Source organism: Vigna radiata, chromosome 4 (assembly GCF_000741045.1).
Source record: "Vigna radiata var. radiata cultivar VC1973A chromosome 4, Vradiata_ver6, whole genome shotgun sequence".
Classification (NCBI taxonomy): domain Eukaryota; kingdom Viridiplantae; phylum Streptophyta; class Magnoliopsida; order Fabales; family Fabaceae; genus Vigna; species Vigna radiata.
Genome location: NC_028354.1, coordinates 6,229,155 through 6,245,193, shown reverse-complemented (window position 1 = coordinate 6,245,193; position 16,039 = coordinate 6,229,155). Strand labels below are relative to the sequence as shown.

Below are 16,039 nucleotides of genomic sequence, written 5' to 3'. Positions count from 1 at the left end.
TTGTAAGTTTAAATTTGAACTTATGTTAAGTTGTAATGACTATGTTGTTTAAAGATCGTAAGTTGGAAACCGTACTTTTGTTGAACCAAAATAAAGTTTTGATCAAATATTAAATTCAAATTTTTTTATTAGTCGTAATACCCTTAAAATATTGGGGTATTACGAGGGCCACCATTCTTCTTTCATGATGGCGTGGCACATGACATCGTTGTTAGTCAAGTAGAGACTTTCTCAGTGATGTATACAACAACTTGTTCATCAAGATCAATGCTGCCTTCATAGTGGTTCAAAATGAGGTCTTTCTACTACTTAAGAAGTCCCGTGATGCCGTCAACAAAGTGGTGTCGACGAGCTCCTCCTGTCGCCAGAGAAGTTAGTTAGTCCTATAATCTTATAATCACTTTCTCCTTCACTCTCATTGACAGTGTGTTGCTGCGATGTAGTCTTATGCACCGAGAACATTCTCGGAAGTTTGCTTTTCCTTTACCTGATCTTTAGCCTCCACCTTACTCTTAAACCTAACATTCTCTTGCCTTAAGACATTCATCTTATTAATGCTCCTTTCCTTGAACTCACCAAACTTTTGTTGCAATTTTACTTGAGCTTCTATATATTGGCTATGTCGATCGATAGGGGTCCTATTTCTTTTGCTATAGTTATCTTACTTTTCGTAATTACCATAATCGTTTCTCTTAACAAAATATTAGTCGATCTCACGATGAATGCCACAAGTTCTTATAGAGCCAATTATATCTTATGAAGATTTCGATAAACACTCTAAACACTCAAAGCCTTCAACTTTAGGGTATTTGTCCTTCTCAAGAGTACTTGTCCTCTCTCAATTGGACAAGCCCTCGTGTGTTTACAAAAGACACCCCGAGACTCGTGTCAACCAAATACATCAAAAGATAAGTAATGTCATAAGAATCAACGTTTTTAATGTACATTGTAGAATATTCTATTTATAGTACTTTTCATAACCATTACCTAAATAGACCTGGATTATGTGACCTAATTACTTTTTAATCTTAAATTAATTCTTTCTTTTTTAGCTTAAATGTGAATTATCTTAACTAACACTGTAACTAATATGATTTCGTCTTCATCAAATAGGTATGAGATGAGTATATATTAACATAATATGTCAACATATATTTGACAAAAACAAATTTTATATTATTATTATATTCCGAATATCATATATTAAGAAAATAGAAACGCACAATTGTGCTTTTCACTTTTCCAATTACTATAAATTTAATAAAACAAAGCCTAAATGTTTGAAGTGATATTAAATATAATACAAATGAAAACTCAAAAAAATGATATAATTTTTAACTCAAAATTTCAAAACTATTACTAAACATATAATTTACCCTAATAAATCTTCATTTAATATATGTATGGTTTTCGAAATACCATTGAGACTTTTTTTGTCGATATAAAATGGACATAAACAAAAATGTGGAAATGTTTTTGTAAGCATTCCATCACATCACAGAATTAAAAGTTGTTCAGAAATAGTTGAAAGTGTGTTATTGATTGATGCCATACAAAACCAAGCACTTGAAATAAAAATAGGAAAAAGGAATTGGATGTGTGAAGCTACAAGAGTCCGTCGCATCCAAGTTCCAACAAACACAGAGAATATAAAAAACACAGATAATATGCAAAAAAGGAGGGAGCTGAAGATGAAAGTGTAGGGGCCCCAACCACACTCGTTCAACATTGGATGAGGAAAGTGTCACTGTTTTCCAATGCTTGCGTAGTATTATATACTATTTTTTAACCTTTTAACTGCAACTTTACGTTAATTTAAACGTCAAAGCTAAAGGGCCATCATGGTAATGATTGTGGTGCTGGCTAGGGTGGTAGTAGTGAAAGCTTCTTTCATTCTCTTCTGAATTGTAACTGGTTCCGTCTCCATCATCGCCAACTTGCCATGACACAGGTGAAAGTACCTTAACTAGTTCATTATAGTCCTTTCTCACACCCTTTCAAACTCTCCAAACCAATAATAAAGAACTACACGTTTTCTTTCTTTTCTTGGCTCCTCCATTTGAAACACTACATTTTTTTTCTCTGTCGTTTTCTTTCTCGCCGCTTCATGTCTCTGCGTCGTTTTCCCTATACACACAACGTAGTAGTAGTCCGTGTTTCTTACCTCCTACTTCTTGTTTCTGCATATTCAACAATAATGCTTTCAAGGTGTCTCCGCTGTGCCTCAACCAGTTTTTACCTTTCTTTCAAAACTCGGAGCTCTCTCTGGATTTCTGAGGGCGCAGATCCATTTCAAGGGAGCCCTACAGCTAGGGTTTTCACTCGCTATTTCTGCCTGCCACTAAGAGGTGTCTAACGTTGTCGTTGTGGTTTACGTATAGCTTTTAGGTTTTTTTTCTTTTTTTGTTTTTGTTCTTCTAGTGCTAATTGTGTGGTTCTCGTTCGATGTTTTTGTTACCGACAGAGAGGGTTAGATATTGCGCTGTTTGGTGGGTGGAAAAGCATCATATTGGAGCTGTTTTTTGAAAGAACTATTACTTTTGGTGTCTGGTAAGGGAGGAAGAGCTACCTCTCCACCCTCGACCTTTTTTCTTTTCTTTTCTTTAATTTTTTTTATTTTTCTGCAACGATTTAAGTCACAGTGAGGATTGAGAAAGGAAACCAGAACGATAAGCTTTATTCGAAACATGTACAAGGTGGGAATATTATAGAAAATTTATGAAGTTGGATCGGTTTCTTCAGACTTCACTCACAGTCTTGTCTTGCCTTGTGTATTGTATTATTATTATTATTTATGACGGAGGGTTGCTGCTGCAGTTTCTCTCTCTTATTTATCTCTTTCTTTTGGTGTCTGTAGTGCAATGTTTTTTATATATTAAAATAATAATTTCTGAAATTATACTAGGGTGTAATAAATGTTGTCTACTTACTAATTTGTATTTTTCTTGTTCAAAATTTAACCCATATGGTGATGCTGAATTTCTGTGCAGGAGATAGCAATTACAGTGGCTGAGTTTCTGCAGTGACTGATATCTTCTGAGAGGCTTTCATCAAACGTTTAGAAGAGGTTTTCTCATCGGATTGTTAAACTTGGTGAGCTGGGAAATGAGCAGTTTAAGGCCTGAGTCTCATGTGGCACAGCAAATTCGGCGCGAAAAATTGAGAATCCAAAACAGTTCTCAACCTCTGCACGAATTTCCCAACAATCTTGAACCGTTATCCTTACAGCCGGGGTTTAATAACTTTGACCTTCTTCATGTTAGGAATGTTAGAAACGCTAACATGCTCGACGAACCGGTTGTTTATCCACCAGAAATGACAAACTTCTCCACTTCTTTGAACCCTTTGTCTACTCCAAAGAACGCTTTGGAGTATCATCAAGAAATAGGTGCAGCTGAAGCCAGTAACAGGCTGATGATGAATCAGTATGGTTCATTTTCCCATTCCATGCCCTCTATTCATTCTTCCCACAAGGAACCGTGTGAACTTCGTAATTTGGGAAATTGGAGGAACAGTGCTCCACAACAAGGATCTGATTGGTTTGCAAATTATCCAAGTAATGCCAATTCCTTTCTGTCTTCTGAGCTCAGCAATGTGTCTTCTTACAACGAACTAATGGATGTAGAGTGTAGCAATGCATCTGATGAAATCAATGGTAGAGAAATTCAAAAGCAATTAGGTGGACTGCATAATCCTCCTCCTCCTCCTCCTCCACTGTATCAAAATGCTTTGCAAGATATTGTGAAGTCTGCCTCTATCAGCGCCCACGCTAGGCAAGACATGACTTCCCTAATGCAGCAAAATGACCACAGCATTTGGGTGGGTAATGGTACTGAAGTTGAGCTTCAACAGCCGAGTTATGGAAATCAGCCAAATCCGTTGCGTTTTGGATGGACAAATCGAGCAATAGATAATATCACGAGTGATTCAATTCCTCAGAGCTTGTCCTTGTCACTTTCATCAAACGCACAACCCAAGCCTTCAGTTTCTCAACATGAGCAAGGGTCTACATCCGATGATCCTCGTTGTTTGAAGTATATGACGCCGTCTATTGTCTCTAGAGATTTTGCGAAATCACTTCAAGACACGGTGGGAATGCCTTCGAAGAGTACTATAACTTACCGAAGTGTGGGTCCCCTTGGCCCTTTTACAGGGTATGCTACTATTCTTAAGAGTTCAAGGTTCTTAAAGTCTGTCCAACAGTTGTTAGATGAGATTTTCTGTGTATCTGGTGCAAAGTTTGCGAAATCATATGATGTTTCAGAACGGGTTTCTCCAGAAGTTAGTGCTTCTACTTCTGCGGATACTGTTACTGTCAATAACACCGGTGTTACTGCAAAAGGTAGCAACTCAGGTTCTTCATCAACTATGTTGTATAATGTGTCAAAGGAAAATTGTTCTGATTTGGGAGTTGGAAGTAGCTTTGGTCTTTCTCCGCGGCCAGATTATCAACAGAAGAAAGCAAAACTGCTGTACATGCAAGAGGAGGTTTGTTTTCGCTGTTTCCATAACCTGTTTTTATATTTTCTTTTCCCATGTATTTGTCTTTGCACATTAATGTCTGTTTGAAACAACTTACTGTTAATATGGAAAAGGACAAATGCTTTTTCGCTGTGTGTGCAGCAACCAACAGGTCTTGATATCTACAATGTTAAGAGAAAATCCGTTTAAACCTCACTTTCGAGGGAGAATATAGGGAAAACATAATGATGACCCTGTTCACGTTTTAACTTGTCATTTTGCTTTCTATGTGCGTCGACTTTTGCAGCTTCTGGTAGTTGGAACTTCTTGCTATGTTTGTTACCTGTGAAGTTACCATCATAGAGTGATTTGTTCTATAGTTCACACATAAAGGCTTAAACGGTATCCTAAGAAGGGTAACGGAGTAATGTTTGTTCACCCCTTGTGAAAAACAAAGGGAAAGGAATATAAAGGTCCCATCACATAATGACATTATATAAATATAATATCACTTTTATTGTTGGTAATGATAAGAGATTATTGACTGCTTTTGGATTAACCTCCTCATGGTCAAATCAAAACCTTTTCAGTTACTTTCTTCTTCATTGTGTGGTCTCTTTTATCTTGTTCATTTGCTTTGTTGGCATTGCTTGGTCTCCCTTTTACATTATTTAAGTTGCAGGTTTCTCCACACACAGAAAATTCGAAAAAGAAGATGAATAATGGAATTGATAATATGGTCCAATACTCGTGTATATATAAATAGATTTCAAAAAGCACATGTCAGTTCCAATATTTTCTTCCTGGAATGATTGATAGGAAACAAATTCTATACTGAACTTAATTTACGATATTAAAATAACAGTTATTGCTTTTGGTTGTAGACCTCGGACGTCTGCTAATTTCTTTCATCTATCATTTATTTATGCTTCTCACGGATTTTGCTCAATTTTTCTAACTCATGCTTTGTTTCTTTGGTAAAATATTCCAGAAGTGGAGTCTCTTGTGTCTCTACCTAGAAAGACATGACAGTAGTTTTAGACATAATTGTCATAAGCGAAACTATGAAATAAGAATTTTTGTTAGAATATTTTGCAAATGAAAAAAATCACCTAGTTATTCGATAAAAATGATTGATTTTTTATTCAAAAGAGAAAATATGAAGTATTTTTCTTGTTTATTTAATCATCCCAAGTATCAATATAATTACTCTCTTATTGGCATCACCATGAAACTCGTTATGTAGTTTTAAAGATATCTCTAATGTTGTCAACATCATGGTTGTAGCTAGTGAATATAAATTATATTGTGACATCTTCAGCTTTTATTATCAACAAAAAAAATGTGTAATCTTTTACTCTAATTTGGAAATCCTTCCATCATATCTACAAACGAGTAACATTTACTACATGACCTTGTGAATTCAGTTTTATATACTTATTTACCCCAAAAAATCCTTTTGTGCAACCACTTAAAGTATCAAAGATTCTGAACTGTAAGTTTTGTAGGACGACTGTTGTTTACTAATGTTTGAGTTAGTTACTGTAGTTTCAGGCCTAGGCAGAGCAAAAGTTGGAAATGCACCCAATCACTCTCCTTCATTGTACACATACTAACTCATCAGTGTTACTAATTTTGTCAGGCATTTGCTTCCAGTACACGGTAATTTTTAAAACCTATCTAGGATGCACATGTGTGCAAGAATAGTGATAGTCAACCGGTCAACCGTGTAAACTACACCTTACAAAAGCTAGTACTATATTCCAAACATCATCAGAAAATATTTAGTACATGGAAGCTATGCCCTACCTTGTTACTGTCAACTTGGTCAAACTGACGGGGTATTTGTGCTTACTTTCAGTAATGTACTTCAACATGCTGGTAATATTTTGCCAGAAAGAATTTTTTATTGTTATATGAAATCATAAATGTTAAAACAAATCATGTTATTTTGCTTCGTCGTAAATTTTTCTCGGCATGCAACAGTAATACAGTTCCTTGATACATGTAAAGTTAGGTTATAATGAATTTGGTCCTACGAAGGTAGAGTGATTTTGCTAGTTAAAATTTTGGCGAAGCATTGCTTTTTGATTTCGGTTAATTTAATTAGAAAAGTTGCTTTTTGAAAGTGTTGCGTTGGGCCACTGTTATAGGTTACGAGGCAATGCAAGCAGTACCATCTACAAATGCAGATGGTTATTTCTTCGTTCGAGTCAGTGGCGGGTCTTAATTCTGCTACTCCTTACGTCTCCATGGCTCTTAAGTCAGTATCAAAACACTTCAGATGTTTAAAAAATTCTATCTCAGATCAGCTGAAGCTTATAAGCGAAGCCTTGGGAGAGGATGTGTCAATACCCTCTTGCAGTACTGGCAGTAAAGCTGACACTACTATGGCAAGGATAAGATGCAGCATGGACCAAAGTTTTCTAAAGAACAAATCTGGCAGAGGGAGTACTACGGATCTTCTTGATCCACAACAGCATGTGTGGAGGCCCCAGAGAGGGTTGCCAGAGCGTGCAGTGGCAATTCTTAAAGCCTGGTTATTTGAGCATTTTCTTCATCCGTATGTTTGTCTCTATGTCTCTATTTCTTGCTCCGTGACTCTTTTCTCTATTCAACACAGACATTTGGATTGAACATTGTGGCTTTTTTGCTGTTTAATTTCTTTTCAGTTACCCTACAGACACTGATAAACACATGCTCGCTAGTCAAACAGGTCTATCACGGAATCAGGTGGGGGCCTTTTCTTTCAAATTCATTATTCTGTCTCTAGGCTCTTTATTCGGTTGATTGAATTTTTATAAATAATTGATATATGTTCACGTTCGCAGTTTAATATGTTCTTTATTTGATGGAAATTAAACTGTTTTAGTATACATGTTGATCTACAGTTCTACAGTAGTGCCATATTCAATTTAACAGACATATCTAGTGGTCTGGTTAATTAATGTATGTTAGCATCATCATCATAATATATCATTTTGCTATTAGCTCACTATCACTGACAATAATATAAAGAAATATACCGTGTTAATCTTTTTGGCTTCTGGTTCTGTGTACAGTCACTAACTATACTTACAAGATATTTCATGTTATATTTCACTACTGAAACAATGATGTGTAACTGATTAATGAAGGTATCAAATTGGTTCATAAATGCTCGAGTACGAGTATGGAAGCCAATGGTTGAGGAAATACACATGCTTGAAACAAAAGCAACAGGCAGCAGAGAGAAGAGTGGTAAACATGAGGGAACATCTTCTGGCCCTGAAGGTGGTGATAACAGCCAACCTAGAGTGGATAAGCCTTTGAGCAATATTGGTATGATCAATTCAATACCTGAAAACAGATTTGAGGGCATGGAAATGGAATCAAGCAATGCTGAGGAAAGAGGGTTAAGTGAAGAAGAATGGAGTCAAGAGAAAAGATCTAAATTGGAATGCCAAATGACTTCAAACAATATGGATGGTACATTGATGGGTTTTGTGCCATACCGACGTGGTGGCCTTGAGGTTGGTGGACTTGGTTCTGTGTCACTAACATTGGGTCTTAGACATGGCGTTGAAGGAGTACAACACCAACAACAATTGCAAGACGAACAGCTTCGACATCATCACCTCGGAGGGCACATGATCCGTGACTATGTGGGCTGATTGTAGTAACTTCGTGATGGGATAATGAAAGTGGACACCCTCTGAGGAGTACTCTGATCACATGCAACTTTGCTTCATAATGCGAAATTCTGAACTAAAACTGGGTGTCAAACGTTCAAACTTTGGAGACATTGTGTTCAACAAGGGCATCACAACCAAATGAAAGAAGATAGGGTATAAGGTGGAAGAAGGCCGAGGTGTAAAATATATGAATATATGATGCAAAAATTTCCTCCTCCCTGAAGAAGAGTGGTGAATAAAGATGTAATGGTTTTATTTATTATACAGCAAACTTTTTATTGTTAAATTTAAGTAACTCAAAATCTCAGTTCAGCAATTCTAAAACTTGAGTAACTTTAAACCATCTGTTTTGCCGGAGCTGAAACAAGTAAATATTTGTGAACTGGTTAAAATAGTTATAAGACATTTCTATCTTTCTAACATACTATTTATCATTAGATGAACATTCAACTATATAATTATATGAATGAGATTTTCTTAAAATTTGGGTCCAGTTCTAACCCTTTTTCTGACATATTTAACTGCATTTTTCTGATATGAATTTTTATATTCAATAATCATTATGACTGATCTGGAAAATATATTCTAATTTGTACATCATATTTAGGAGAGTTGGATTTTTTCTGCTAACTATAAAATGATAAATAAATAATTTAAATTTGACAATCTTAGTTATTAGAAGCACATTATTGATGAAAAGACATGCATTTATTTTGTAAGAAATGGTAGGAGCACAGAGAAGCAAACAAAGCGTCTAATATCTTTATTTATGAACAGAAAACGATGATCATAATTACTACTGCACTCCTTTATAGGTACACACTGATCGAAGGGGACACAACATACACAGGTACTGAGATATAGACTCAGTTCTACAAGTACTGAGAAATTCTTGCATCTGTGAAAGGAACAGCCAGGAATTTCTCGTAATCTACTTTCACACACATACATGTCTACCAGTAACGGATTTATTTATCAAACATTTCGCACAAAGTTACACATATATATCATCTTCATCTATGTATAGCAGCCATATATTTGAATTCCTCGTCACATCTGTGATAGGAATAGCATGTGTGATGATTCTTGTGAGGGAAGAAGCATGCCCTTGAGATGATTAACCATGGGTTTTTCTTAGTCCCCCAGGTTTGCCATAATTATCCATATTAGAATTATCGTCATTGACATGATATTGGACAGAGGCAGGTTTAACAAAATCATTACCACGAATGACGTCAAAGTGGGCTGTGGCAGGGGTTTTGCCATGGTGATTATTGTCGTAACTAAGTTGCTTGGTTTTTCCATGCATTTGGGCCTCTATGTTCCACCTATTCCCAGCCATACAACAGAAGCATGCTACCATCAAAATTAATGCAATTGCCAGAACCCTCATTCTGACACCAGTGATGTCACCTTCACCTTCTAGACTGCTCTTTATATAGGAACTGAATTTAGTTTAGCCACAAAAAAGCAAAACTCAACAGAGATTAATTCATAGCTTTCTGCTTTTTCTAACATCAAGGAAATATATTATCATGTTATCAAAAGAACAATTTAAAAGTGAATAAAGTTTGAATTTAAATTCCATGGAAAGTGCAAGTTTTATTATTATCATTCTTATATCCTATTAGAATATATCCATCTATGTTATATAAGTACAGAAGACATTAACTCACCCATACGAGTTAGTCACAATGTTCAACAGTTAAACTATAGTTATATTTTGTAAATTACTTTATATCCTATAAAATATAAAAAAATATATAATTTTTATATTTTAAATATATATACCGATTTTGATAAAGTGTAAAACAATTATAGATTAAAAGTAATCCTAAATATGAAAATTTAGTTAGTTATTATGAAAATCAATATTCTTAAGGTGTATAATTATGTACTACGATGATGTAATTAACTTTACACTATAATAATTAAAATTTTAAAAGTTAGTGAATAATGTGAAAGTAAATGTATTGATATTGATGTAAATTTATGAAAATTTCTTTATGAAAATATTATGAATCTGATTTGAATAATAATAGATGGATATAAGTTGAGGATGGAAAATAAGGAAGGTGCAATGCATAAACTCACCAGGTAAAACTTGGATGCAATAGATGCAGTTGGGATGTAGTATGGAGAAAAAAGAAAAGGCTGAAAACTGGTTTTATAGGGAGCAAGATTAGGCTGTTAATTACATGGCTAATGAAATGGAGGTTTCTTATTAAGTCAACTTGAAATACTAAAATGGTGGGAATGTGCATGTGTTGTCACCGAATAAGGCAAGTTTAAGTGCGATTCCCATTAAAAATGTTATTTAATGTTATTAATTGTTGAAACGTTTTGTCCCAATTTATATGTGGACAAAATAGGATAATTCCACCTCATTCAAGGCTACTGGTTGTGTTGATTGGTATCAGAATCATTTGGCTTCGTTGATTCCTTCTTCTTTTAAAATTAATATCAGCGGTTGCAACTTGCTTTATGTTGGGAAAAGACTATACCAAAATACCATTTTGATTGAAAAGATCGAATTCAATTCAACTCAAATCATTTAGCCTACGCTATATTCATTATACACATCCGTGTTTGCCGCTTCTTCTACACTATTCTTAGTGTTTTTAGTATTTTGGAATATGCTAACTACTAAGAAAAGTTCACCCTTTCATCATTGATTCAATTCATAGAAATCGTAGTGCATAAAACCTATTTCATAAATGGAAATATGAGAATATCCATGTATATGGTGGAATTTTAGAACGAAAATATTCATTATGATGATGATAATAATAATAATAATAAATTCAATCTAAATTCATATAGAATCTAACTAGTTATATTTTAACTAAATCAAATTGAAATACTTTTTAGGAAATTTTAATCATACTAAATTTAATTTATATACTTTTAAATTTAAATATACATTTGAATTAGTCTTACTTGAACTCGATTTAGTTAAATTTAACATAAGTTTAAACTCATAAAACTTAACCTAAAGTGGGATTGACTAATGTAATTTGATTTGAGTAAAACAAGTCTCAACCAAGCTTAAATCTAGCATGGATTTGTTTTGCTTTAACTCAAGTCGATTTAGGCTCTATCTAACTATATTTTAGATTGAACTACAACAAAAAAATCCCATTTCAACATGATTTGTTGTAAGGGTCGAGAATTTTAAAGAGATTGGAGATGACATGTGTATGCTTAGGATTGGACCATTCAGTTTTAAAAGCAATATATAAACGAAAGTTTCAAAATTTCGTTCCATTCTCAGCATACATTATCTCTCTCAAAACTTCTGATCTTTTCCTTTCTCCTCCTTCTCTCTACAAATTTTCATCAATTGATCTTTTGTTCCTCCATCAGGGGGAGTTTGAGTGATCTTAGTGTTAAAGGATTTCTTGTCAATCGTTTAAGTTCGAGATTTGATTCGGCATTACTAGGATTTTTGGTGTGTGGTGAGCGAATTCGGCTGTTGTTGAACTTGCGATTCGGTCAAGAGATAAGATAAGCTAGTTAATTCAATTGCTTTGTTTATGATGTATGAAAATGTTGTTTGAGGATTCTGCATGTGTGTAAAAATGAATGATTCAGTGTTTGGTGATGTTGGTATGTATTGTTAAGTACTATGTTCATGATGATTGTGTTTCTGCAAAATATCTGTTTCTTGGTCGAGTGAACTGTAAGGAAGTGTGGCAGTGAAATTGGGGAAATTTGGTCTGGCTTAAGTTTGGCCTGTATAGAGAATCTGGGCAAGTTGTTTAGGAATTGTTAGGACACTTGATTCACTTAAAATAGTATTAAAAATGAGAAATCTGATTTTCGGTCCTTGAGTTCATGATTATGTAGAATTTGACTTTCAAATTTGAGATGAAACTATCTAAATGATGTTAGAATGGTTTAGGTAATCTTAGATAAGTGTATAGATATATATGATACAAGTTTGAAGGAGTAGCAGTTGGGGTTAATCGTAATTTTGCAGTCATTTTGCAGAATTATACAGGTCGCTGAGGGTCATTCATTGACCGTTCGGTCTTCCTCTAGTGTTCGGTCTTAACTAAGTTGCTTATGTGGAACTTTCAGTTAATGACCAAACGGTCTTGCACTAGTACTCGGTCTAGTACTGGTGTTCGGTCTTAACTACGACAAGTAGAGAGTGATGAGTCATGTGGTGAGAATAGCAGGAGGTTCTAGCTCATAGGGTATCTTGGGTGATTTATAATGGATTAACCTGGTATGGCAGCTGATGGGTTTCCAGTTACTTCACCACACCGGTGCATAAATCCCTAGAACTCAACATTTCATACAATATCCAGATTAGTGAGTCTAGGTCTTTGCATGTTAAGATGTTTGGGTTGAGATATATGATTTAAATGTTGTATGCATTCTATGTTATAAAGGTGATATGAATTGTTTTGTATCTAGCTTACCCTTACTTCTGTGTTTGTCTCCTTTGCAATGATCACCTTAACCGGTGTGAGCTTAGGATGACATCTTTCAGGGGATCCATTGGTTTGTTGAGAGAGAAGCAACCAGATAGAGAGTTTTACCCTTCAAGGGTAAAATCTTCTGTTCTAGTAGTCTTGTAGTTTTCGTGTAAGTTATCATCCATGTAATGTTTTATTTTGGTAGTTTTATTCTACTAAAATGGGATGTTACATCTGCATCCGACATGATCTCACTTGCTTAAGCCTAACTTGATCTACTTAAGCTGACGAAACTAACTTAATCAGACTTAGGTCACTTTGGATTCAACTTAACTTAGGATTTAACTTAGGCCATACTCGACTTGGACTTGGCCTAACTAGACTTGATGATGACTCACTTTGATATGGTTTTATATGAGCTCGAATTGATTGGGTCTTGGTTAACTTAACCTAATTTAAGCTTGTGCTAATGTGGGTTAACCTAAGTCCAAACTATCTCAACTTGACCTAAGTCTTACTGACTTAATGTTGGATTGTCTGACTTGGTCTTGCACAATTTAAGCCAAGCTGTGACAAGTTCAACTCAGCCTAACAAAGGCTAAACTTGTCTTAGCTTGACAAAGGTCCCACCTATCTTTGTTGACTTGGGGTTAGCTTAACTAGTTTAACATGAGCCTACTCGAACTTGGTTTGATATAAGACCTAAGACAAAACAACTTGATCTAGGCTTATGATGAATGAATCCAAATTTAGTATGAACTGATTCACCCATATGCAAATTTAGGCAAACTCAATTGACTTGGACTCATCCTGGCATGAACCCATGCCAACTAGGCCTAATGTGAACTAGAGTCGAGTATACTCGACTTAGTCTTCCCCAACTTGAATGTGGCAAACCCCAATTAAGCTCGACTTGGACTCATTCTATCATGGCTCACATTGCTTTATTATAGGTATACCTAAAATTAGCTTGAGTGCATACAAGCTAACTTAGTGCAATGTACATATATAGGTTGATGAAACCTAACATGAAACATACTTGATTGCCCTTCTTAAGCAAACTTGAAGTGGGTCAGTCCTAATCTACACAATTTTCTAATGAGAAACTAAAGTAAATACTTTACTTGTTTGGACCTTAAGCTATTCTCGAGCCAAAGCCATGCAACGAATTATTGTTATTATTATTATTATTATTATTATTATTATTATTATTATTGTTGTTGTTGTTGTTGTTGTTGTTGTTGTTGTTAAAAGAATGAACAAGGAAAGATAATTTCTTTAAATACACTAACAATCCTCACAAATCTCCTTATTTTAGAGAGGGTGCTATACAACCCTTTCCCTTGAGTATATATTCCTGCAAATCTACGATTGGAAGCAAACACATGGGTCACTTCTTCAGCTATCCTCACCAAGTGATTTCCAAAAGCAAAAACATGGTTAACAAAATAACCTTTTTGTGGTTAATACTAAGGATGGCAAAATGGGCAATTCCCCGCTAGCCTACCAAAAGTGGGTGGGTCATGTTGGAATTTTCAATCCATCAGCCTATTTTAGTCCGACCCACTAGCCTATCAAATTGACAGGCCAGATGTCATTAATGAAAATAACCACAAATTTCTCCAAAAATTCATGAAAAATACGATTAATATAATCCATGAAAATGGAAAAGGCATTGGCCATAACAAGAAGGGATTACCATGTACTCATATTGATCGTATCTTGTCCTGAATGTTGTCTTTTGAATATCTTTCGTCTTGACTCGATATGATGATAGTAAGATTTTAAGTCAATTTTGGAATACACCACAACACCTCTCATCGGTCCATCTAATCATCAATCCTTTGGAGAGAGCATTTGTTCTTAATGGTGATTTTGTTATGTTGACGATAATCCACACATAATTTCACAGTGTCATAATTTTTCTTAACTAACAACACTGAACACCCTATGGAGAAACAATAGGTGTGATAATTTGTTTGTCCAATAGTTCCTTTAATCGTTTTTTCAACTTTGTTAACTCTAGAGGTGACATCCTATAGGGGGCTGCAAACACAGGTCTTGATCCAGGTACCAAGTCTATGGTGAATTCTATTTCTCTATGTGGTGGTAACCCAACAACATCTTCAGGAAAAACATCAAGATACTCACAAACAACAGAAAACTTATTAATGTCTAGAATTTCCTCGACTTTTAAAGAAGTTAAGATCATATAAACTTGACATCCTTTTAAAATTTTATTATGGTTGTAGTACTCTCTTTTAATTCTTTTGAATAAAAAATTTCACCTTTGTGCGATTCAAAAATTAAAGTCTTATAATGAAAGTTTAGGAAAACACGATTGGAATATAAATAGTCCAAGAACAATATCCAAATGAGACATGCATTGACAAATAAGGTTTATAGAAAAATATCTATTACCTATATAAATATGACAATTTGTAGATGCAAGTGAAGTGATGATCAGGATATTGATAAGAGTAGATACAACTAAACCATACGCTAATAAAGAGATAAGTAACTTTAGATATTTGATACATTCATTCGATATGAAAGAATGAGTAGCACCTGAATTATATAGTACATTAAAGAGATGACCTTTTATGATGCATTTACCTTGGATTAGATCTTCAGATTGAACAACTTCAGTATTCATCGTGAAGACTCTTCCAGTTTTTTTTTGTCTTCCAACTTGATTTTTCCTTCGAGTGTTACTTCTCCCATTACCTTGTTCCTTATTACACTCTTTGCATTAATTCCTTATGATAATGACCTAGTTTTTCACATTTGAAACAAGTTACAGTCCTTGTGGTGCAGTTCCTTGATAGGGTTGGTTATGGTTGAAGTATTGGAAAAGAGGGATGCTTTTATCCTGAAGAATTGCAAGAACCATGAGTAGGGTTTCTTATTATTAAACTCATTTCTTTTGTGTCTCAAAGGCCCTCACCTTATCATTAATCTTATCATGAAAATAAGAACAAATTTTGAAAAAATAATTAAAAAGTAAAAACTAGTGTGTAACTAAAGATAAAATAAAATAAAACTGATAGAACATGTAATTAGAGATGAATTAAATAATATAAATATAAATAAATAGTATAATAATGGAAAATAATTTTAAAAGAAGAAAATAAAATAATATATAACTTAAAATAAATAAAATTACAGTTAAAGAAACACACAAATTTTAAAAAAAGTTTAAACTTATTCCCCTTCATTAAAGACACTCATTACATCTCTTCCAATCTTTTTTCCATTCTGTATTTTCCCTCTTCCTCTCTTTCCTCTTTTCTTCTCTCTTTCTATTGCTCACCTAGCTTACCTTTTCATTCATCACCTTTTTCATCTAGGTATTTATAAGACATGCAAGTGCCACCTTGCACAAGTCACGATTACTTCCTTTAATGAAGAGAAAATGTTATTTCTTTATTTTTTCTTTTCTTTTTTTCTTATTTTTTCTTTTTATCTCTTTAGAAG

At 34.4% G+C, this 16,039-nt stretch overlaps 2 protein-coding genes across 6 annotated transcripts; one reads left to right on the top strand and one right to left on the bottom strand.

Moving 5' to 3' along the window:
* Window positions 1-1,608: 1,608 nt before the first annotated feature.
* On the top strand, window positions 1,609-8,481 carry LOC106759576 (BEL1-like homeodomain protein 9). Of its 5 annotated transcripts, none has more exons than XM_022779707.1 (6): window positions 1,609-1,951; window positions 2,209-2,696; window positions 2,991-4,488; window positions 6,615-7,024; window positions 7,134-7,194; window positions 7,599-8,481. In XM_022779707.1, exons 3-6 carry the CDS (start codon window positions 3,106-3,108, stop codon window positions 8,112-8,114), a joined length of 2,370 nt encoding a protein of 789 aa, XP_022635428.1. In that variant the 5' UTR covers window positions 1,609-1,951; window positions 2,209-2,696; window positions 2,991-3,105; the 3' UTR covers window positions 8,115-8,481. The 5 variants fall into 5 exon arrangements, with proteins under 5 accessions (XP_022635428.1, XP_014498299.1, XP_022635427.1 ...); XM_014642813.2 differs by having other exon boundaries at window positions 1,609-2,348; window positions 2,465-2,550; XM_022779706.1 differs by having other exon boundaries at window positions 1,609-2,348; window positions 2,465-2,696.
* A 340-nt stretch (window positions 8,482-8,821) lies between these two features.
* LOC111241456 lies at window positions 8,822-10,479 on the bottom strand. Its single transcript, XM_022779512.1, has 2 exons — window positions 10,230-10,479; window positions 8,822-9,580 (listed from the first exon to the last, which is right to left on the bottom strand). Exons 1-2 carry the CDS (start codon window positions 10,397-10,399, stop codon window positions 9,253-9,255), a joined length of 498 nt encoding a protein of 165 aa, XP_022635233.1. The 5' UTR covers window positions 10,400-10,479; the 3' UTR covers window positions 8,822-9,252.
* Between the last annotated feature and the right edge of the window lie 5,560 nt (window positions 10,480-16,039).

Excerpts from the sequence above, each read along its gene's own strand:
- LOC111241456 (XM_022779512.1), bottom strand. The coding sequence starts at position 10,399 with ATGCACATTCCCACCATTTTAGTATTTCAAGTTGACTTAATAAGAAAC. Across the intron at positions 9,581-10,229 it reads TTGCATCCAAGTTTTACCTG|TTCCTATATAAAGAGCAGTC; the intron begins GTGAGTTTATGC and ends AACTAAATTCAG.
- LOC106759576 (XM_014642815.2), top strand. The coding sequence starts at position 3,106 with ATGAGCAGTTTAAGGCCTGAGTCTCATGTGGCACAGCAAATTCGGCGC. Across the intron at positions 4,489-6,614 it reads TGCTGTACATGCAAGAGGAG|GTTACGAGGCAATGCAAGCA; the intron begins GTTTGTTTTCGC and ends CCACTGTTATAG. Across the intron at positions 7,025-7,133 it reads TTTGAGCATTTTCTTCATCC|TTACCCTACAGACACTGATA; the intron begins GTATGTTTGTCT and ends ATTTCTTTTCAG.